The 24,029-nt window shown below is 44.2% G+C and overlaps 1 protein-coding gene across 1 annotated transcript in view; it reads left to right on the top strand.

The window, feature by feature from the left end:
- LOC141147221 (probable hydrolase PNKD) overlaps positions 1–16,063 on the top strand; it is a 149,653-nt gene extending 133,590 nt beyond the window's left edge. The window contains exons 7-9 of the mRNA XM_073634383.1: positions 659–745; positions 9,572–9,687; positions 15,596–16,063. Of these exons, the coding sequence (XP_073490484.1) occupies positions 659–745; positions 9,572–9,687; positions 15,596–15,769 (377 nt within the window). The 3' untranslated portion in view covers positions 15,770–16,063. The remainder of the gene's footprint in view (positions 1–658; positions 746–9,571; positions 9,688–15,595) is intronic.
- Positions 16,064–24,029: the final 7,966 nt, after the last annotated feature.

The raw sequence follows: 24,029 nt of genomic DNA, 5'->3' as shown, positions 1-24,029 counted from the left end.
CTCTTTCTCCCTCTCTCTCACGCTCTCTCTCTTTCTCGTGCTCTCTCTCTTGCTCGCGCTCTCTCTCTTGCTCGCGCTCTCTCTCTTGCTCGCGCTCTCTCTCTTGCTCGCGCTCTCTCTCTTGCTCGCGCTCTCTCTCTCTCTTGCTCGCGCTCTCTCTCTCTCTCTCTCTTGCTCGCGCTCTCTCTCTCTCTCTCTTGCGCTCTCTCTCTCTCTCTCTCTCTCTCTCTCTCTTGCTCGTTCTCTCTCTCTCTCTCTCTCTCGCTCGCGCTCTCTCTCTCGCTCGCGCTCTCTCTCTCGCTCGCGCTCTCTCTCTCGCTCGCGCTCTCTCCAAAATGTTTTTCTCTATGGGATGTGAAAAGATAGGCGTGTTTATTCTTGCTGAAAAAAGTATGTTTTATTTTGTGCTTGGTGGAGCATTGTATGCCAAGTTCAAGACTAGAACGTTTTTTTTTTTTTAAAGTAAACTTTTGTATAAAAAATAATCCAATATTCATTGCAGTTGTGAGAATTTTTTCATTTGATCGATAAGTTTTTTTTTTTCTTCTTTTTTTTTTTTTTCACATAATGTAACATCTTTGTTTTACTGTGTATCCATCCTGTGGTCCTTTTTTCAAAGCACACATTCATATTGTTCATGTATTTGCTGTCTATACAGGGAGAATGTTCGAAGGTTCGGCAGAGACGATGCTAAAGTCGCTGGACACCGTGACCTCTCTCAATGAAAGCACGCTACTCTGGCCTGGTAAGTGGTCACAGTTCTTGCCTGCAGCCAGTCATATGTGTCACGGCGGATAAGATACAGGAGAGAACTCCGCACTAGAATTCCGACTATTATCCGTAAAGCTTTTAAAGGAGCCAAATTGTACTATAGTGACACCTGGTGGTCAGGACATTACATGAACAGGACCCGTCACCTGCCCACATCTGGTTTACACAATGCGCAAAGAGATAGTTTACTTGGTAGGCGTTCAATGCATTCTCTGCTTTTTACATATCTGTCGAAGTTGGCCATCCAAGGTGATAGATTGGAGGAAGGGTTAGACTCTGTCAAGTTTTTATTGCAGCCTGTGTTGGTAATGCTGAGATTTCCCCTCACTTTAACAGGGATACAGGCAAAAACACATTATTAAAATGACCCTTGCACCGCAGAGTCAAAAGTGAAAATCTTCCCATGTTGTAAAAATAGGCTATATACTTACCTTTCTGGGGACCCATGTGTTATGCTGCTATGGTGCCTTGCAAAAGTATTCACCCCCCTTGGCATTTTTCATGTTTTTGTTGCTTCACAACCTGGAATTAACATGGATTAGTTGAGGATTTGCATCATTTATTTTTACAGAACATGCCCAAAATGGTTTGCTTCACAATAAAAAAAAAAAAAAAAATAGGACAAAATAACAGAAAAAATCAATGTGCATAACTATTCACCCCCCTAAAGTCAATACTTTGTAGAGCCTCCTTTTGCGGTTATCACAGCTCCAAGTCGCTTTGGATAAGTCTCCTATGAGCTTGCCACATCTTACCACTGGGAATTTTGCCCATTCCTCCTTGCAAAACTGCTCCAGCTCCTTCAAGTTGGATGGTTTGCGCTTGTGAACAGCAATCTTTAAGCCTGACCGCAGATTTTCTATTGGATTGAGGTCTGGGCTTTGACTAGGCCATTCCAACACATTTACATGTTTCCCTTTAAACCACTCAAGTGTTGCTTTAGCAGTGTGTTTGGGGTCATTGTCCTGCTGGAAGGTGAACCTCCATCCTAGCCTCAAATCACACACAGAGTGATACAGGTTTTGTTCAAGAATATCCCTGTATTTAGCACCATCCATCTTTCCCTCAACTCTGACCAGTTTCCCAGTCCCGACTGCTGAAAAATGTCCCCACAGCATGATGCTGCCACCACCATGTTTCACAGTGGAGATGGTGTTCTTTGGGTGATGAGTTGGGTTTGCTCCAGATATAGTGTTTTCTTTGGCCAAAAAGTTAAATTTTAGTCTCATCAGACCAGAGCACCTTCCTCCATACATTTTGGGAGTCTCCCACATGCCTTTTCGCAAACTCAAAACGTGCCATTTTGTTTTTTGCTGAAAGTAATGGCTTTCTTCTGGCCACTCTGCCAAAAAGCCCAACTCTATGGAGCGTACGGCTTATTGTCGTCCTATGTACAGATACTCCAGTCTCTGCTGTGGAACTCTGCAGCTCCTCCTGGGTTACCTTAGGTCTCTGTGCTCCTCTCTGATTAATGCCCTCCTTGCCCGGTCCGTGAGTTTTGGTGTGCGGCCGTCTCTTGGCAGGTTTGCTGTTGTGCCATGTTCTTTCCATTTGGTTATGATAGATTTGATGGTGCTCCTAGGGATCATCAAATATTTAGATATTTTTTTATAACCTAACCCTGACTTATACTTCTCGACAACATTGTCCCTTACTTGTTTGGAGAGTTCCTTGGTCTTCATGGCAGTGTTTGGTTGGTGGTGCCTCTTGCTTAGGTGTTGCAGCCTCTGGGGCCTTTCAAAAAGGTGTGTATATGTAATGACAGATCATGTGACACTTAGATTGCACACAGGTGGACATCATTTCACTAATTATGTGACTTCTGAAGGTAATTGGTTGCACCAGAGCTTTTTATGGGCTTCATAACAAAGGGGGTGAATACATACGCACATTCCAATTATCATTTTTTATTTCTGAAAAAAAGTTTTATGTATATATTTTTCTAATTTTACTTCACTAACTTAGACTATTGTGTTCTGAACCATCATATATAATTCAGATTAAAAAAAAACATTGAACTATAGGCTGTAATGTAACAAAATAGGTAAAAAGCCAAGGGGGTCAATACTTTTGCAAGGCACTGTATGTTGCTACTCCTTGGCCGTTGCAGGTGTTCAACACTCATCCAGCTGGTTCATATGTCCCTACAACACATAAATGCTGGCAGGAGGAGTAGGCATTAATTGCACCCAATGCCTGCAGTGGTCAAACTGCAGCAATGCAACCACATATTAGCACATGGGCCACTGGAAAAATACGTTATATATCCAACTTTTGCATGTAGCATGGCCCCGGGCCTCTTTAGGCCTAATGGTTACCTCCAGAGTTAGGGACAGCTGACATCCTATGTAGAGTGGGTTAAAAGGCATGGCGGGTGTAGTTAAAGGTAGATTCATGGGCGCCAGACACTTCTTGAATGCAAAGAGATTTATTTTCTCTTGGTGAGAACTGTGGGAGAGAGGTTTAGGGCCAGGACACCCTTTTAGTAGTTGCAATGTGAATTAGCAGACTCCGAGACTTCTATAGGTAGACGGCAATGCAGGGAAAGGCATTAAGCAAGACACCACATCTGCATGTGTAGGATCGCTGTCTCCTATGGCAACAATTTTATAACTGTTTCTAACACAAGTTGTAACGAATTTCTGTACTTCCTCTACAATCACTTCTTGTTGATCTTTACTCAACTGAGCTCCCAGTCTCTCTCATTAAACTTGCTGATCCACTGCCACTGGATCCTCCGAGCTCTTCCAATCTTCTCACACAGTATCTTCCTCCCTGATGGGTCCCTAACTTGGCACTCAGATACTCCTCAAGCTTCACCCCACTGGCCTGCTCGGTCCCTGGCTTGGCACACAAGGCTGCTCTGCAAGCTTCACCTCCGCTGGTTGGGTCCCTGGCTTGACACCTGCTGAAGTTTTCCAATTCTTCACCGTCCCCGGTTGGTGAGAATGCTGCTCCGGTACTTGCTTAAGGTACTCACTGTGGTCCCTGGTAATACGGTGGATGGTTCCATAGTAGCGACAGCTTCCCCTCTACTTTCGACCACGACAGGTTCTCCGGCCGGCAGGACCGTCACTTCTGATTGGACTGCAAGCCGCAATCCCAACCCTACTCTGCTCTCTTGCTTCTGGCTAGGCCCTCAGACAGCCTAGCATCCAGATGTCCCCAGGATAGGCCTAGCAGCCCCGGGGCAGCACAGCACATATCTGGCATGTAAATTTACTAGCAATCCTGTCTAACCATCAGGGTGCTACATGCAGATTTTGCATTTGACCCTGTGGTGGCAGGGCCACTTTATAGCTGGACTCCAGGCGCAGAAATTTTCACTGTTCAAGTTCCTTAATAGCTACAATATAGGTAAACCTGCTTTTTGTGCACAAAATACCTTTGTAACCCCAGATATTTTTAAAGGAGTTGTAAAGGCAGAAGGTTTTTTTTATCTTAATGCATTTTATGCATTAAGATAAAAAAGCTTCCGTGTGTAGCAGCTGCCCCAGGACCCCCTATTTACCTACCTGATCTCCTTCTCCAGGTATGTCCATGATCCCCTCAGCCATCCAGGACACTCCTGATTGGCTGAGACAGAGCAGCTGCGCCATTGGCTCAGTCAAAGTTAGTTAGCCAATCAGGGGAGAGGGAGCGGGGCCAGGTCTGGGCTCCATGTCTGAATGGATACACAGAGCCCTGACTCGGCTTGGGTGCCCCCTATACCAAGCTGCTGGCTGAGGGGCACTCAAAAGAGGGAGGGGCTAGGAGTAGCGAAGAGGGACCCGAGAAGAGGAGGATCTGGGCTGCTCTGTGCAAAACCAACTGTATAGAGGAGGTATTGCGCCTGGGCAATAGGAGATTATGGGGCCCCCAGGCAATCAGAGATTATGGGGCCACACAGTATACAATCACACAGTATACACAGACAGATGTAAAAAAAAACCACAGATTTATACATACTGTCCCTGGTTTTACTGAGGCTGGGAACCCTGATGGGGCCCCCTAGTGACCCAGGGCCCTCGGGCAGTGCCCGAGTGGCTCAATGGTCAGTCCGCCCCTGACTGTGCTGTACAAAGTCGGTGCAAGGAGCAGGATTGTGGGAGGGACCCAGCAGGCCCCACCCACTACAGGCTGCCTGCAGAAAACTACAGGAGGGGGCGGAGACGAGACCAGTCACCCTGCTCAAGGAGAGAGAGCAGCAGTGAGCGGTCTTTATTACAGGAAGTCTCACACTGGATTACTGCACAGATCTGGAAGAAATACACAAAGCACACCAAAGATTCAATAAGAATACACATATTGAATGGATCTGGACAATATTGGTTAAGTTTTAACAGAGTGGGAGGAGTATTAGAAATGTTTTTACTGATGTCTGTAGTTTCCTACCCCAAACTGGAACAGAGATTCCCACTGGAGAATTCCCATTATCCTCCTGTTCCGGTGATACCGGCAACATTTTGTATTTCCCAGCTCTAGAGAGGGGTGACTGTCTGTAATCCTGTTGGGGAGCTCTCTCTGCCTGTCAATAAGGAGTAAGTTCCCCAACAGGGACAATGACTGTATATTAAAAAAACAAGCAGAGACCCTAACCCTTACCCCATGCTATCCAAAACTGAAAATAAGATATTTTTGGGGGGCTGGAGTTGGACTTGCAGGCACATCCCAGTCAACCATAAGCATTTAAATATAAATGGAACTCGCCCACCATTTTAAAGCGTGTCATGGTTTCATCCTTTGACTCGTATGTCACTGCTCAGTCCTGTAGTGACTTGGGGGTTAAAGGAAGGTTCCAGCACATGCATGGTGGGGGACACAGGAAGGTCGTCTTTAACATAGGGCAAAAGAGGGGGCTGCCCCTGGGCCTAGTCGTTGTGGGGCCCAAGGCAGCTTCCCCTTTAGCATGCACTGCCCGCAAATAGTTGATAAGTGGATTAGGAAGGGCCAGGTCCAATCAATATTAAAGACGGCCCTGGACACCAGCATCCAACACTCCCCAGATTTTTTGAATATCACAGAAAAGCCTTTCTCAACCAGGGTTCCTTAAGAGGTTGCTAGGGGTTCCTTGAGCAATGGGCAACTTCTGCCTTTCAAGTAACCACTGACAACAAAGATTTTTTTTAGATATCATTAAAGAGGGGATTCTTCCAAATGACCACCAATGTAAGAAACAATCTTCCACTGGCTAATATTCAGTAAGCTGTAGGTACAGAAATTTTTAGCAGGGGTTCCTTGAGCTGTTGACGAAGGCTCAGTACTGAAACGAAGAAGAGGACGGACATGTGGGCTGCCAGAGAGCCAAGTATGGTATTAAGATGTCTTCTCTTGCAGGGTCTCTTTAAAAGAGAACTCCGGGAAATAAAACTGGAAAGGTTGCTTTTAGCTAAGGTTAATGTACTGCTGTACCCAGCTCCGGGTATTCAGGCTAACTGACCAAGACAGACCATTCCTTCCATTGTTCCCAAAAGTCCCATACCCCTATAGGGAACATGTGGGCCTCTACAGAGCAGTACAATTGCATAGAGCACAATTTTGAGTAAGGAGGAGGGAAGGGGGATCTTTTCTGGTGTTATGATGAGACTTCCCACTCATGTGCTCTCCCTTGAATCTCTAAAGCTGCTTTCTATTTTTCCTTTTGGTTCACATCATCACAACCCATAGGTCTCTCTGCCTATTTTTTTAATCCATGTTACCATGAAGCACGTTGCACACTGGCTCATGCTATTGCTGATGAGTAACATTTGTCTCTTTTCTTAAGTCGCTTATAAGAGGCAGATGTCTTTCTTGGCAAAGCATACTCAGTTAATAATCTTTGACTAAGTTTATCTCCGACATGGATTTAATTGGCACCATCCCTAATGAATGTAAAAGTCAAATATTCGCTTAAGCATTATGGCCGCATTAAGCAGGCTTTACACTGACTTCTGGGCAAGGCTGAAGCCTCTGTCCAGTGGTGGTCAACTCTCTTGATATGGGGGGGCCTTAGGTGTGGCCCCCACCATCACGAAAGGGCTGCACATACACTTAAGTGAATATTGAGTCTCAGACAGCAGGCACACAACAGGGTATAGTCAAAGACCATGGGCATGATACAAGAGATGGTCAGAGGCTGCAGACATAACACAGGAGATGATCAGACTATAGGCATGACTGGGGGGCATGGCACAAGAGGTGGTCAGAGACTGGGGGCATGGCACAAGAGGTGGTCAGAGACTGGGGGCATGGCACAAGAGGTGGTCAGAGACTGGGAGCGTGGCACAAGAGATGGTCAGAGACTAAGGCTGTGGCACAAGAGATGGTCAGAGACTGAGGCTGTGGCACAAGAGGTGGTCAGAGACTGGGGGCATGGCACAAGAGGTGGTCAGAGACTGGGGGTGTGGCACAAGAGCTGGTCAGAGACTGGGGGTGTGGCACAAGAGGTGGTCAGAGACTGGGGGCGTGGCACAAGAGGTGGTCAGAGACTGGGGGCGTGGCACAAGAGATGGTCAGAGACTGGGGGCGTGGCACAAGAGATGGTCAGAGACTGGGGGCGTGGCATAAGAGGTGGTCAGAGACTGGGGGCGTGGCATAAGAGATGGTCAGAGACTGGGGGCGTGGCACAAGAGATGGTCGGAGACTGGGGGCGTGGCACAAGAGATGGTCAGAGACTGGGGGCGTGGCACAAGAGATGGTCAGAGACTTTGGGAGACTATAGGCATGATAAGAGAGAGTGAGAGATTTCGGACATACTGCAGAAGACTGGAGATGCACTACACGGGCCTACTAGAGACCATTGCTAGAACGGGGCACTAGGGAAACGTAGATTAGTGTATATAGGGGTCCAGAGGGCTGCAGGCTGGGCACATGTCTGTGCCATGTAACCGCCCTCTCATGCCTCAGTGTGCAAGTGGGTTAGACTGCAGTGGGTTCAAGATGCCACATAACCTTCTGCTGTGTAACTTCTCTCTCCTGCTCCATCACAGCTGGGGTGGGCTGCTGTGGGCTCAGGTAGAGAGCACTGCACTGAAACCACCTCCTGTTACATGATTCTAACTTCCTAATTTATCGTAGTGCAATCTTCTGTTTCAGTGATAGGTGTTTGTGCTGTTATTTAGTTGGATTTGCTCCCTGTCAGAGCAGACTTGTCAGTCCAGGGTTACAATGCACCAAAGGATGCTAACATGTCCCCTGCTTGAGCTAAAAAATGGTGAGATGAAACTTTGCCTGACCTACTCGAGAATAATGAACTGTAATTTAACAAGTGTGTACTTTTAATGCATGTAACCGTACAGAACCCTATTTTATTATGAGATTTTTTGAGTGTCTGTTATCAGTCCTTTGATCAGCCAAGAGATTGGACAGCCTCCATGGTCGGGGGGCTTTCCAGCCTGACTCTCCTGCTTTGACCAGGAGAGAATACAAGTAAATAATACATTATTCCTGAGAGATAAGGTTCCACTGTTATACCGGTTTAAGAGAGGAATCTTTTGGTGAATAGAGTAAGCTTTTATCTTATCCTACTAATAAGTCTTGAACTGGTAAGAAAAGTAGTTATTGTGAAGTTGCTGATATACACATCATTACCCGTAATCTGAGTTTCCTGCGCAGATGTATCACTATACTTTATACAATACTGTACTTTCGGTATTAAGATTCTCCAGATGTTTTGAAAGAGACTCACAAAAACAACATTATGTGGAAAGCCCCTGCTGCATGTTCTTCAGATATACTTAGATCCTGTAAAACTGAGTTTATATTGACTGATGCAGAGAGCACTGATCTGTAGTAAACCCATTCTGTGTTAATTCCAGATCTGGATGTAGATAGTTGTGAGCATTAGAAACCAGAGACCATTGAAAAAGGGATGGTCCTTCCATAACCATCCAATGAGATTCATAGTCCTTTTTTCATGTAGAACTGGAAATCAGAAGGATAGAATCTGATTGCATGAAACTGGCATTGAGATCTTCTCTTCTTTTTAAACACTTGTGTCCATAAAACCTTTTGTGACGTAAAGGACAGATACACCCAAACATAATATTTTGGTTGTAGGTGGAGCCTGGTATGCTGAGTCAGCCCTTGGCTTCTTTTAAGTCTTGGATACCCCAACAAGATCTCCCAGCCATAATTCCCGAATCCCAAATCTATCTGTATCTGTCCACCTGGGAGTTGTGGGTGTTCTCGTCTATCTGTGTGTGTTCCAGCTCCTCCTGATAATTCTCTATAATGTAAACAAAAAAATGATTCCGGTAGGGATGGTGGGAAGCCTTCATGATGGGAACAGTAGGTGTGCATAACTGGGCATTTATTGTGGGGATAGTAAGAACCCCTTATATTGGGCACAGCAGGAGTGTAGACCTAGGAATTCAGCACAGGAATCTTGAGAACCTCTCATGATGGTCACAGCAGGCGTACAGACCCAAGAACTCGGCACAGGGATGGTGGGAACCCCTCATAATGGGCACAGTAGTTGTGCAAATTCAGGAACTCGGCACAGGATAGACCGAACCCCCCCCCGCCCCCATAATGGGTACAGGAATCTTACAATTGTAGCCCCTAAGAGACAGAAGAAATGGTCAGGAGGCTCAACTGTCCAGCATCTACTAAACACTTAAATATAAGTTATATGTGCGCTGATCCTTTAGGTATCCCATATGTTTGAAATAAAGGTAATTTTCCTATAGCAGCCACTCCGATCACAGTTATCATGTTTCAGATGCAGCTTGGAACCTATACGGATGCATGTGAGGTTGCTTTAGGCCATGTAGACCATTTTTTCCTATGAACTCGTAAGTGGTGGTCATTTTTTTTTTTTTTAACCTCTCTTCCCATGCAGGACATGAGTATGCCGCGGACAACCTGAAATTTGCAGAAGTGGTGGAACCTGAAAACGTTGTGCGTGACCGGAAAACCCAGTGGGTCAATCAGCAAAGGCTGGAGAAGAAGTGTTCGGTGAGTAGGTGGCCGGATCAGGGAAATATATTGTGGTGACAAGACCAAAGGATAAGATTTGGAGGAAGGTTAGGCCATATACAGTCTTGACTGTGGTCTGTCCTATTAATGAAATTTACCAAAACTTGCATAAAATAAAGGTCTACCTCAGTGGTCTCCAAACTGCCCCCTGGGGCGGAATGCTGCTCTTTGCTTGCCTTTGTCCAGACCTTGGGGCACTTCCTCCCACTGACACCAGCGATGGGGCACTATTCCTCCCACTGACGCCAGCAATGGGGCAGTAATAATTCCCCTATTACCAAATATGGGCAATTGTTAACTCCCACTGATAGGACATTTTCTATTCCCAATGACCACGGTCCAGCCCCTCTAAAGTATTAAATACAATAAACTGGCCCTTTGTTTAGAAAGTTTGGAGACCCCTGGCCTACCTGGTTAGATCTAATCTGATTGCTTAGACCAGGGTTTCTCCAGAGGTTGCTAGGAGTTCCTTAAGCAATTAGCATTTTCTGCCTCTCAGATAAGTTCCCACCAACACCAATAATAATCTTTTAAGTTTTCTGTAAGGAGGTAATTCTTCTTCTTCTCAATGACCACGGGTGTAAGGAGCATTCTTCCCACCGACCATCACACTAATGTATCATGAGTTGTAGTATAGTTGTATAGTATTTTTGTAGAAGAGGTTCCCTGAGACTGGAAAGTTATTTATCAGGGTTGAGAAAGGGTGGCTTAGAACCTAAGCAATCTAGAGGTCTACCTGGTTAGATCTAATCTGAATGCTTAGACCCAGACCAGCCATTGTTAGCCAGTGTTCCTCCAGAGATGGCTAGAGGTTCCTTGAGCAATTTCTGCCTCCCAGATGACACCATTGGTCTTTTTAGGTATCTGTAAGGAGGCTTTCTCCCCAGTGACCATCACACTAATGCACTGTGAAGTTTAGGTATAGATATTAAAAGGAGTTCCCTGAGACCAGGAAAATTTCAAGGGTCCTTCCATGTTAAAAAGGTTGAGAAAGGCTGTTGTACATTTGACAGGCCAAAATATGACTCCTCCTGGCTAGCTTTAGAGAAGCAAATGCAATATTTTAATAAGATGGTATAACCATACAGGTTATGGTGAAGAGGGACTAAAAGAATCCAAAAGTTCTCCCAACCGAATCAGTAAAGCCCTCCTAGATTGCCAGCTTAGTAAAATATTTTATATCGCTGATAGATGAATTTCAGTTTTGGTGGCCAACACTCCTTATTACTGTATTATGTACATTTCATCACCTTTTCTACTCTGGACAAGAAGTCCATCTCTACTTCCCTGACATATCACCCAGTCACACTGAACCGTATTAGGCTAGGCTTTTTGTTGGACAACCAAAATATTCTCCTTCTGGATAAAAATGGCTGAAATCATAGAAAGAAATGTGGTGAGAAGATGAAAGAACATAAAAAAGCCCTTTCATCATCCTAAAATAGTTATTGGGCCAAAATCTTTTTAGTTCAGGAAAGAGGAGGGAAGAAGCTAAAAGCTTTCTCAGATTATTTTTGTGGCTGTCTTCACCCATTGGGGACATCTCCCCCCTCATTTCCTGTCCTACAAGCTAAAGTCCCTCTTAGGCAATTGCCACTGGAACTGATGTCGAAAATTTACCCCCATCCCTTGTTCTGGTGACAACGGTAAAAGTTTTTGGATTTCCCAACACTTTCTGAGCAATCTGGGCCAGAAGATGTCCAGTTGGTTACTGCCTCTCCGTTGCAGAGGCTTTTGATCTAGACTCTTACCAAGATGGTTCGTTCTGACTTTAAATTGCCTCCTGAAAAGTTTTCTGAGCCCTCCTGGTCCTCTTTGGGGGTCCCTAAGGCCTCCTCAGGCCACACAGGCTTTCCCCTTGCACCCACTTTTGGAACAGGCAGTGTATGCTGATTGGGAACACCTAAAAGGATTTTCGTTCCTCCTAAGAGGTTTTCCCTTTAATACCCCATGGAGGAAAAGTTCTTTAGGAAGTGGAGCATGCCAGTCGTAGATGTGGCAATCTCTTCCTTTAAATAAGAACTTAACTTGTCCGGCAGATAAAGCACAGGGCTTGAAGGACCCTGTTGACGAGAAACTGGAAACACTAATAAACATACCTCCCAACATTTTGAGATGGGAATGAGGGACACCTACTAACAAATGTATGTAGGCATAGGACACACCCCCTGCCACACACCCTTAAAGGAGAATTAACCAAAAAAAAAAGGTTAAACAAATCCACAAGACATTTTTTTTTTACCACTACTATTCCTTTTTATTGGCTTTTAAAATGTACAAATGCAGCAATTTAGAAATTGGATGAAAGGTTTAGCATTGGGAAACACTTTTTGAAAGATAAAAAGTGTATTTTTTATACAACTATATAGATCAGACAAAAATGAGGGACAAATGAGGGGGAAAGAGGAACAGTGGAACATTGCTCCAAAATCAGGGACAGTCCCTCGAAATCGGGGACATTTGGGAGCTATGCTAATAAAGGCTTCTTTTTCTTTGGCCAGTTCAGCTATTCAGCCAGCTGTCGCAGCAATTGGAGTCTGCCAGTCCTTAAAGAATCAGGTCAGACGGCCTGACAGGCCTAACCAAGTGGATGATCCTGCTGAAAGCAGAGCAGATTTATTTGAAGCACTGTGTTTTACTGTTGATGTCTTGAAGGATTCAATACATGATTGGCTCTCCTGTCTGTACACATGCGCAGACTTTTGTGGCTTAAGAACTGGTCAGCAGAGCTTCCTTTGTAAGAAGTTATTGGCAGGGTTCCCCTTCCATGGGGAACGTTTTGTTTTGTGATGATCTGGACAAATATATTCAAAATGTTTCCCTGAGGGAAGAGCCCTCCTGTGAAGAGAAGGACCAGACGTCCCTCGTTTAAAACCTCAGGGACCGCTTCCTCAGATGTCGACGCCAAGGCAGTTCCGCCACCAACAGGGTGCTAAAGCCAGGGGCAAGCCGCAGGGCAAGCCGCAGGGCCAGAAGAAACCCTGGTTCCAAAACTCTTCTAAACCTATCACTAAGCCCTCTTTTTAAGGGACGCCCCCACTCTATTGGGTGGGGAGGAAGGCTGCTGCACTTTGCTGACATTTGGAGAACAGTGGTTCAGGACAAGTGGGTCACACCGACAGTATCCCGCGGGTACAAGTTGGAATTATTTTAGGCACTAGATGATTTAGTGCATCAGGGTGTGATTATACAGGTTCCTGTATCCGAAAGGGGCGCAGGGTTTTATTCGAACCTGTTCACGGTTCAAAAACCAAACGGGGACACAAGGCCCATTTTGGAAATAAGATCCCTGAACCAGCATCTATTAATCCAGTCCTTTCAGATGGAGTCCGTCCGCTCAGTAGTAGCCTCGTTCCAAATGGGAGACTTCTTAGCCTCCAGAGATATCAAGGAAGCATATTTACTTGTACCCATCTTTCAACCTCATCAGAGGTTCCTGCGATTTGCAGTAGAGGATTTCCAGTTTGTGGCTCTGCCCTTCGGGCTTGCCACAGCATACCGGGTGTTTACAAAGGTCCTAGCACTCCTAAGGGCTCTGGGAATCTTGGTGCTCAGATATTTGGACGACCTCCTGCTCAGAGATCACAGGCTCTAGAACAGAGCATAGCCTGCACAGTGCGGTATTTAGAAAGCCTGGGCTGGGTCATAAATACCAAAACGTCAGCCTTGAGACCAGCTCAAAGTCTGAAGTATTAAGGTCTGATCCTAGATATGGTCCAGGCAAGGGTATTTTTGCAACCCGTAAGGATCTGTGCCCTGAAGGATCAGGTGCCTCAGATAAGGGGCACCAGACAACCCTCCATTCGGCTCTGTATGAGTCTTCTAGGAAGGATGGTGTCCTTCGAGGCAGTGCCCTATGCCCAGTTCCATTCCAGGCCTATACAACAAGACATCTTGTCGGCTTGGAACAGGAGCGGGCAAGCCCTGGATTACTCCATGATCTTATCTCCTCGGGCGCGCATTTTGGAGAGTACTGACCAGACGCCAGTCTCTCAGGCTGGGGAGCGACCCTAGAGGGGCTCACAGTTCAGGGGCGATGGTCAAGATCAGAACAGAGCCTGCCCATCAATATCCTGGAGTTACGGGTGGTACGTATGGCCCTACGGTCCTGGACGGTGGAGCTTCAGGACTGTCCCATTAGAGTTCACTCCAACACTGCCACTGCAGTGGCCTATATCAACCACCAGGGTGGTACCAGGAGCCGTTTAGCTCAGAAAGAGGCCACATACTAGCCTGGGCAGAGGGACATGTGCCAGTTCTATCGGTGGTCCATATCACAGGGTTAGATAACTGGAAGGCAGATTATCTCAGCCACCAGCAGATCTGCCCCGGGGGAATGGTCCCTACACCCGCAGGTGTTCCAGGAAAGTTGCCAGTGCTGGGGATGGCCAGATGTTGAGCTATTGGCATCCAGGCCAACAAGCTACATCAGTTTGTGTCTCGAACATGGGATCCCCTGGCAATCAGAGCAGATGCTCTAGTAGTTCCATGGAGACGGTACTCCCTGGTTTATGCTCCCCCCCCCCCCCCGATCCCTTTCCTTCCACATTTGTTGCGCAGGATTCGGAAAGAGGGGGTTCCAGTCATTCTGGTGGCACCAGCCTGGCCCAGAAGGCCCGGGTTCCCGGAGATTGTGAGATTGGCAATAGACGGGCCATGGACGTTTCCGCGCCACCTCGATCTACTGTCTCAAGGTCCTATATTCCATCCCAATTTACAGTCTCTAAAATTGATGGCATGGCTATTGAAGCCAGGGTGCCGAAGGATCTTGGTATCTCGGGACCAGTGGTGTCTACCCTAGTGAATGCTAGGAAAGCGGTCACTAGAAAGATCTATCATAAGGTCTGGAAGACCTAAATTGCTTGGTGTGAAGCCAGAAAATGGCCTTCTCGGAAATACGTGATTGGGAGAATTCTCTTTTCTACAGTCGGCTGTGGAAATCAGATTGGCTTTGAGTACAACCAGAGGTCAGATTTCGCCCTGTCAGTATTCTTCCAGAGGCCTTTAGCCTCCCATTCACTGGTCCGAACCTCTTATGCAGAGGGCAACTTGTTTGCTGCCCCCCCCATTAGGTCACCTATGTGTCCTTGGGACTTTAATTTTGGTGCTGTCTGTGTTACAGAAACAACCATTTGAGTATATCAAGAAAATTCCATTAGTCTTGCTGTCATGCAAGATAACCTTCCTGATGTCCATCACCTCGGCTAGAAGGGTGTTGGAATTGGTGGCCCTTTCATGTAGGGAACCATACCGAATTCTTCCCCACGACAAGGTGGTGTGGCGTCCTATTCCATCTTTTCCTGCCAAAGGTGGTGGTTTTTTGTTTTTTTTCTTATAGAGAAATACATTCTGCTTTCACTTAGCTACAGTGAAATGACAGATGGAAAGCAGCAGGATGAAAACTGCAGCATTTATTTTTTTAACTTGGTATTAATTCGCATATACAAAATAAGTTCCTTTGCTACTTATTGGGGGAAGGGAAATGGAATAAAAATATAACAGGTGCTTATATGCAGTAGGTGTGGGGGTTCTTGTACAGTATATTTGCCTTTTAGTAAATCAACCTCCATGTGTGTGTTTTTATATATCTGATATATCATCAGTTTAAAACCAAATACAAATTTACAATACAAATGTAAAATGCTGCGTAAATTGAGAGTGCTATAAAATTGCCTAAAACCACTTTTTTTTTGTTTTTCTTTAATGAAGTAGCACATATGGTAACCAGTAGTAAACTCAAGTTTCGTCTTTCATTGGTTTAGATAAGCCAGGACAAAGAAAGATGAATTCTGATTGGCTGCTAGAGTTTACTAACCTTTGCACCTTGCTGTTTGCCTCATGTTAGCCCTAGTCTAGTTATTAAAGGACTTTATTTTTCTCTTTGCAGTGCCCATCCACAATAGGTGAAGAGAAGGAGTACAATCCATTCCTGCGGACGCATTGTAGAGACTTGCACATGGCGCTGGACCTCCAGCGAGGGGAGGACGAGGAATGGAGTCATTTTCGTGCTCGAGTGTTAGAAGAGGTCCGACGGAGGAAAGATCTTTTCAAGGAAAGATAGTTTCCCCACCTACAGGATAAGACGGCTGTGCAGAACGACTCTCCCCAAACACCCCCTCACCGCCAAGCACCTGTCCTGATCCCGAATGTGTGATGTCCTCTCCATCCATTGGTGTGCTGTGAAATCCTTCCTCTGTGTTCTGCTACAGAAATATAATCTGAGTACACTGGAACCCGCCCGGGAGAACACTATAATCACCTGTACAGAATGACACCCCAATTATTTTCCCAATCAATGACACTTGCACTAATGTTTTGGAAACCTGCTGGAACACTATATAGTGGGGGGGGGGGGGGGGGGGGGGGTCACTGCAAGAAACAAATCTACCATTATATAACACTGGGGACTGATTCACTGGTGTGAACACTAATGGGAGGATTCTGGGAAATTTCATCAAGTTCATCATTTTTATGTCTCCTCCCCCCTTCCTATTTTCTCTACTTGATATCTTTTGGCAATTTTTAAACCCTCCTTTCTGTGAACCCCCTAAAAACTACCCTCTCATGTCCTCTTACCACAATCAGTCTGTCTGATATTTTCTTTTTTCCTCCCTTTTCTTCCTCCCTTTTCTTTCTGCCCCCTTACCCATCTTACCCCATATATTCATATTCTCCCTCTCCCCCTTCCCACTTCTATTTCTTTACCATTTACTGCCCTTCATTCTCTTCCCTTCCTCTTTCTATCTCCCCCTATCCTTTACCTTACTTTTTCTTCTCATTTCTCCCCTTTCTGTCTCCCTCTTTTTCTCCATCTGTACAACTTGTTTTCCCCTGTCTTACATCTTTTCTTCTCTCTTTCTACTTTACCCCCCCCCCTCCCCTCCCCCCTCTCTTCCTTACTCCTTTCTCCCCTTATCTCCCTCTTCCCTTTTCAGATTCTTTTTTCCAATTTCACTTTTTTCTTATCTTTCATTGTATCTTTCTCACTCTTTTCTTCTTTTTCTATTTCTCCCCCTTACTCTCCCCCTCCCTAAAGTCCTTCTCCCCCTTACTCCTTTACTCCCCCCCCCCCCACCCCACCCCTCATTACTAGTACTCTCCTTACTCTCCCTCCCCCCCACTACTTTGCCTCCTATTCTCTCCCCTCCCATACATCTACCCTCCCTTACTCCTTTCCCCCCTTTTTTCCTTCACCCCCTTACTACACAGACACTTTTTCCTACTCTTTCTCCCTCTTGCTCCTTCTCCTCATTACTACTTTACTCCCCTGTCCAATTTACCAACCCCCCCTTACTCCTTCTCTCCTTACTTCTTCTCCCCCTTACCCCACTCCTGCTCCCTCCTCCCTCTTTTTCCTACTCCCCCTTGCTTTCCCACCCTCCTTACTTCTTCTCCCCCTTGCATCCCACCCTTTTTTTCTCCCCCCCCCGCCTTTTTTTCTTCCCCCCCCCCCGCCTTTTTTTCTCCCCCCCCCGCCTTTTTTTCTCCCCCCCCCCGCCTTTTTTCTTCTCCCCCCCGCCTTTTTTTCTTCTCCCCCCCGCCTTTTTTTCTTCTCCCCCCCGCCTTTTTTTCTTCTCCCCCCCGCCTTTTTTTCTTCTCCCCGCCCGCCTTTTTTTCTTCCCCCCCGCCTTTTTTTCTTCCCCCCCGCCTTTTTTTTCTTCTCCTACCCCCCTTTTTTCCTTCTCCCACCCCCCCTTTTTCTTCTTCCCCCTCCCTTTTTCCTTCTTCTCACACTTTTTTTTTTTTCCTTCTTCTCCCATCCCCCTTTTTTCCTTCCCCCTCCCTTTTTCCTTCTTCTCACACTTTTTTTTCCCTTCTTCTCCCACCCCCCTTTTTTCCTTCCCCCTCCCCCCCTTTTTCTGCTTTCCCCTCCCTTTTTCCTTCTTCTCACACCCCCCTTTTTTCCTTCCCCCACCCTTTTTTTTTCCTCCCTGCCCCCCCCCCCCTTCCCTTTTTCCTTCTTCTCCCCCTCCCCCTTCTTGCACACCTGGAGGAAGAATAAGGCCCCATACACACGAGAGGATTTTTCTGCTCAAGCTTGCCTTGCATACACACGGTCACACAAGTTCTCTGAACTTTCGACCTCCAAGAAACGAGAAAATGAAGTTCAATGCTTCCGAGCATGCGTAAGAATTTTGTGCGTCGGAATTTGTACAGACGATCGCATTTTGAGATAGAAACTTTTCCCGACCTAAAAAATTGAGAACATGCTCCCAATCTTTTGCTGGCTAGAATTCCACCAGCAAAAGTCCGATGGAGCATACACACATTTTCCAACCAAAAGCTCTCATCGGTCTTTTGCTGGCCGAATTTCCGATCGTGTGTACGGGGCATAAGAAGGAGGTTCTTACCCCCCCCCCCCCCCCAATACTCTTCTTTTTTTCCTTTTACCCCCTCTCCTCCTTTACGCCGCATTCTTTTTTTCCCCTTCCCCTTTTCTGTTTCTTTCTCCTTCCCTCTGTTGCTTTGATTTCACTGACGCACATATGATCTTGGTGAACTCTAATGGGTTTATACTGTTAACAGTAATAGCACCTTAGAGCATCGGTAGCAAACTCTATTTCCAGTGTTATTACATTTTGAAGGACGTGTTTTAACTGCAATGGAAAAGGTTCTCAACTTTCTGTATATTTGAGAACATGTATGTATATTCTAGAGATGTAAATATTCTCAGGCATTCCATTCCTAACATTTTTGTGTTAAATTTATGATGCAGAATAATTTATAGGATGCTGACACAAGAATTGTGAAACTCTAATGGATGGCAATAAGGTCTTTGTGACTCTTCCTTGCAGGATATATACCTACCACAGTAGAGACTGTACATGAGCACCGGTCTTATGACATTGGTTTAGTTTGGCCTCCAAAATGGCGACCTCGCTCAACTTTGCATGGCTGATCTGGGGGGGGGGGGGGGGTCTTTAAATAATTTTAGATCTACAATCTGCACTTGTGTTGGGTGCTTTTACCAAGAACAAAGACAGCGATTCCCTTTCCAGGCAGTTTTTGGGGCATTCTACCAAGAAGAACAAAGACTGTGATGTCCCTTCCAGTGCCAATATCATCAAGTATTCTACAAGTTGTTGGTACCCATGAAGTTTGTAGAGAACTTTTGCAACCTGTACAAGTTTATGAAGTGCCTCGGTTATATTCATTGTTGTTGGTGAAAAGTCTGATACCCTGGACTCATGGATATTACCTCAACCTACAAACTCTGCTTCCATTGTGTGTGACAGGTACTCTTTTAGTATAGGATGTACAGTACATGTATGTTTTGGCCTCTATTGGGCTTAATGATTGCTGTTTAATTTAGATGGACATTTCCCTCTTTTTCCAGGCATAGCTGGAATGAGGACATAGACATAGAACAATTAGGCATTAGTATGGCAATAAAGAATGATAATGTGAACGTTCAGTAACCAATCGGTGTTTATCTTTTAATGGCGCTGACTACTGTAAACTAAAAGCGGATTGGTTACCTTCCTTGGTTCAGTATTCTTTTTTTTTCTTTGTGTTAAGAGGTAAAAATTGGTGTATATATATATTTTTTAAATCTTTGCTTACGTGTGTATGTGATGTGCTGTGATATTTATTGGTAAACTTACAACTTGGATCTTAAAGCTTCCGAAAATATGGCCATTTATTCATAACCTATATATTTGCTACTAAAGTATCCAAAATTTTTAATAAGGAACTCTAAGAAGCGCTGGCAGTGCCAACTCGAGCATGCCGTGGCTTGTGATGTTGCAGAGGTGAACTTGCTTAAAGTGTTACTAAACCCACAACCGTAAAATCAGTCTGTATATGCAGTAAAGCATGCTTGTTATACTCACTGTGGAGCCTAAGGGGTTATTCCTCCACATTGTTGTAAAAAAGGCTGTTTGATCCTGTATGCACAGATCCTCCCTTTCTTCCACTGCCCCCAAAACAGGTCCGGCTAAGACAGAGTTTGTGGAGTCAGGCTGCACATGCTCAGTTTGGTGTGTATTGCTAGAGTTTTATTTATTTAAAAGGCTGTTTGATCCTGATCTCTGATCCTCCTCCTTCCACAGTCCCCAATCCATCTGCTGATAGAACAGAGCCTTGGGGACAAGCTGCACATGCTCAGTTCGGTGTGTATTGCTAGAGTTTTTGTTTGTTCTTTTTTTTTTTTTCTTGGGAGGGTGAATGGGATCAGCACAGGGCCAATCAGCACTGTTCAGATAAAGTCAGATGCAGCCCCATAGGACACACAGAGAAGAATGAAAACTCTTCCTACAAGCTTTAACCAGACACTAATAGAAGTCACAAGACTGATATCTACTGCTGATGAGAAAAGGTATTTATTTACTTAAATAATTGCATTTCCATGTTCTGTGCTAGAACAGATATAGTGAATGCAGGCTCCTAGGTTAAGTAACACTTTAAGAACCCACATACACTTTCGCGTTTTGGTAACTCGTGCGTTACCGCAAAGCTCAGTACAGAATATGGCATGCGTTGCTGCATTAAGACTTGATGGACTTGTGTCTTTTTTTTTTTTCAACCTCACCTACTATGTAACTACATACCTCCCAACATTTTGAGATGAGAATGAGGGACACCTACTAACAAATTCAATATTATAAAGCCCTTTTACCCTCCCTCGGCCCATTTATGGTTAAACTGTTCAACACGGTGGGATCCACCTCATCCTTCGCTGTAGACACCCTGCAAGCTCACATATCAGTGATTCCGAAAGAGGGCAAAGATCCAACTTCATGTGAGAGTTATAGGCCGATTTCACTGCTCAACCTCGACCTCATTATTATTCCATATCTCCCAACATTTTGAAATGGGAATGAGGGACACCTACTAACAAATGTATGTAGGCATAGGACACGCCCCCTGCCACACCCCCTTAAAGGAAAATTCACAAAAAAAAAAAAGGTTAATTAAATCCACAAGGACTTTTTTTTTAATCACGACTATTCCTTTATATTGGCTCTTAAAATGTACAAATGCAGCAATTTAGAATTTGGATGAAAGGTTTAGCGCTGGGGAACACTTTTTTTTTGAAAGATAAAAAGTACATAGTTACATAGTAGGTGAGGTTGAAAAAAGACACAAGTCCATCAAGTCCAACCTATGTGTGTGATTATATGTCAGTATTACATTGTATATCCCTGTATGTTGCAGTCATTCAGGTGATTATCTAATAGTTTAGTCTTGAAGCTATCAATGCTCCCCGCTGAGACCACCGCCTGTGGAAGGGAATTCCACATCCTTGCCGCTCTTACAGTAAAGAACCCTCTACGTAGTTTAAGGTTAAACCTCTTTTCTTCTAATTGTAATGAGTGGCCACGAGTCTTATTAAACTCTCTTCTGCGAAAAAGTTTTATCCCTATTGTGGGGTCACCAGTACGGTATTTGTAAATTGAAATCATATCCCCTCTCAAGCGTCTCTTCTCCAGAGAGAATAAGTTCAGTACATTTTATATAATATCATTTTTTTTTTCTGTAAAATATATCATCTGAAACAGGAGGATCTGAGTGATGCAGTTAGATGGAAGGTGTGTGTGTGGGTTCCTGTGTATATATGTAATTTTATAGTGAATAGTTGGACAATCTCAAACAAAGGATACAATGAAGGTAAAAATAATCCCATGTCCGTAGTTATTAGAATATGAGAATTTGGTGACTGTTTTATGTCCTCACGAGACCTCCGCTCTACAAACCTAAAGTTGTAATTTCTGATTATTAAATTAATGAATGTCACTCTGTAATGTAAGGTGCCAATATGCTGTGTTTAAATAAATAAATAAAGCCGACCTAAACGACTTCTCTTTCTTTCCTCTTTATTGTCACTTTGTATCAAAGGTTATCCCACTGTAATTTATGGAGCTTAATATTTAAGCCGTTTCACATGCTGCTTTATAGAAATGATGACAATCACAAGTGACAATTGATGAAGTTTACTTAAAATCTGACCTCCAGCCTCCCCTTCAGTCTTGCACAGTTGTACCGGCTCCTCTCCTGGACGGAAAATGTTTACTCCGATTTTACTGAACACTGTAAACTTCTCACAATGTGCATTAAAAGCTGCAGCAAGTAAGATGGAGGCCGTCTCATTTCCTGGCTGGAGGATGTCCAGTGTCATCTATTGCTTTCCTTTCCATCCTGAATGTTCCTGGTCCACCCCTCTTCATTCATTGGATTTCAGTCCTAAAGGTTCAGTGTAGACATGTGCAATTCCTTTCGTTCCAAATTCGTTAATTCGGAAATATCCGTATTAACGAAAACCCGTTTAACGAATTTTTCCGAAAATTCATAAATTTGAATATTCGAAAAATTTGTAAATTTATACATTCGTACATTCATAAATGCGTAAATTCGTACATTCGTAAATTAGTGAATTTGTAAATTCGGAAATCTAAAATAATAATAGCTAATAATAACTTAATGATTACTCACCATTAAATTATAGGTATTGTAATTTCCTTTTAAATTTGGCTGTTTTGTGAACGTAACAAATACGAATTTATCCGAATTTACGAATTATGCGAAATAATGAATGCCGTATCCAAACGTATGGAACGTAATGAATTAATAATTAATAACAATAGTTATAAAAACGTTTTATTATTATTAATTTGTTCCGTTCCATTTGTTTAGATGCAGCATTCGTTATTTCGGATAATTCGTAACTTCGGATAAATTTGTATTTGTTACGTTCACAAACCGCCAAATTTAAAAGGAAATTACAATACCTATAATTTAATAGTTAGTTACTATTTCAGATTTCTGAATTTTCTAATTTACGAATGCACGAATTTATGAATTTTTGAATTTATGAATATACGAATTTACGAATTGCGATCATAATGAATGACCTGAAAAACAAAAAAAAACAAAAAATGAATGAAACGAAAACTAACACATTTTTTGGCAGTGCACAGGTCTAGTTCAGTGTTAGTTCTTCCTAGGAACACCCACTCTACTAGACTGATATGTACTGACATCAATTCCTATGATACTTAGCGCTAACTAGTGGCCGAGTGTGGTATTTTTCCTGTTTTAAATTGATGAAAAACGTTCAACCAGCATAGCAAATGCCTAATACCATTTATTTTGTCCCTTTTGCACAAAATGTACAGTGCATCTGGAAAGTATTCAGTGCTTCACTTTTTCCACATTTTTGTTATGTTACAGCCTTATTCCAAAATGTATTAAATTCCTTATTTTCCGCAAACTTTAATAAACAATACCCCACAATGACAACGTGAAAGAAGCTTGGTCGAAATCTTTGCAAATTTGTTTAAAAAAAAAAAAAAAAACGAAAAAAAAAAAATCCCATGTACATAAGTATTCACAGCCTTTGCCATGACACTCGAAATTGAGCTCATCCTGTTTCCACTGATCATCCTTAAAGCGGAGCTCCGCTGAAAAAAAAATATTAAAAGCCAGCAGCTACAAATACTGCAGCTGCTGACTTTTAATATATGGACACTTACCTGTCCAGGGAGCCCGCGATGTCGGCAGCCGAAGCCGATCCGTCCTTCAGCTCTTGGCTGCTGCCGCCACCATCCTCGGTAAGGGAATAAGGAAGTGAAGCTGTGCGGCTTCACTTCCTGGTTCCCTACTGCGCATGCGCGAGTCGCGCTGCCCGTCCTCTCTGGTCCCTGCTGTGTTCTGTGTCTCACAGAATACAGCGGTGGAGGGGAGTTTAGGCGCCGGAAGTGGCGTAGGTCACCGCAAGCGCCGCGGTGATCTATGCCAGGAAGTGGGAGCAAATACCTGTATTAGACAGGTATCTGCTCCCTCCTCCCCCCTGAAAGGTGCCAATTGTGACACCGGAGGAGGGGGGAGGAATCCAAAAAGTGGAAGTTCCATTTTTGGGTGGAACTCCACTTTAAGATGTTTCTACAACTTGGACAATCCAACTTGGAGTCCACCTGTGGTAAATTCAGTTTATTGGACATGATTGGAGAGATCTGAAAATGGCTGTGCACCGACGCTCCCCATCCAACCTGATGGAGCTTGAAAGGTCCTGCAAAGAAGAATGGGAGAACCTGCCCAAAAATATGAGTTCCAATCTTGTAGCATCATAATCAAAAAGACTTGAGGCTGTAATTGGTGTCAAAGGTGCTTCACCAAAGTATTGAGCAAAGGCTGTGAATACTTATGTATATGGGATTTTTTTCCTTTTTTTTTTTCTTCTTTCACGTTGTCATTATGGGGTATTATTTGTAGAATTTTGAGTGAAATAATGAATTTAATCAGTTTTGGAATATAGCTATTAACATAACAAAATGTGAAAAAAGTGAAGCGCTGTGAATACTTTCCGGATGCACTGTATATAC

The sequence above is a fragment of the Aquarana catesbeiana genome, linkage group LG06 (genome assembly GCF_042186555.1).
Source record: "Aquarana catesbeiana isolate 2022-GZ linkage group LG06, ASM4218655v1, whole genome shotgun sequence".
Lineage (NCBI taxonomy): Eukaryota > Metazoa > Chordata > Amphibia > Anura > Ranidae > Aquarana > Aquarana catesbeiana.
The sequence above is the reverse complement of the archived record's forward strand: the minus strand, read 5'-3'. Positions and strand labels throughout refer to the sequence as shown.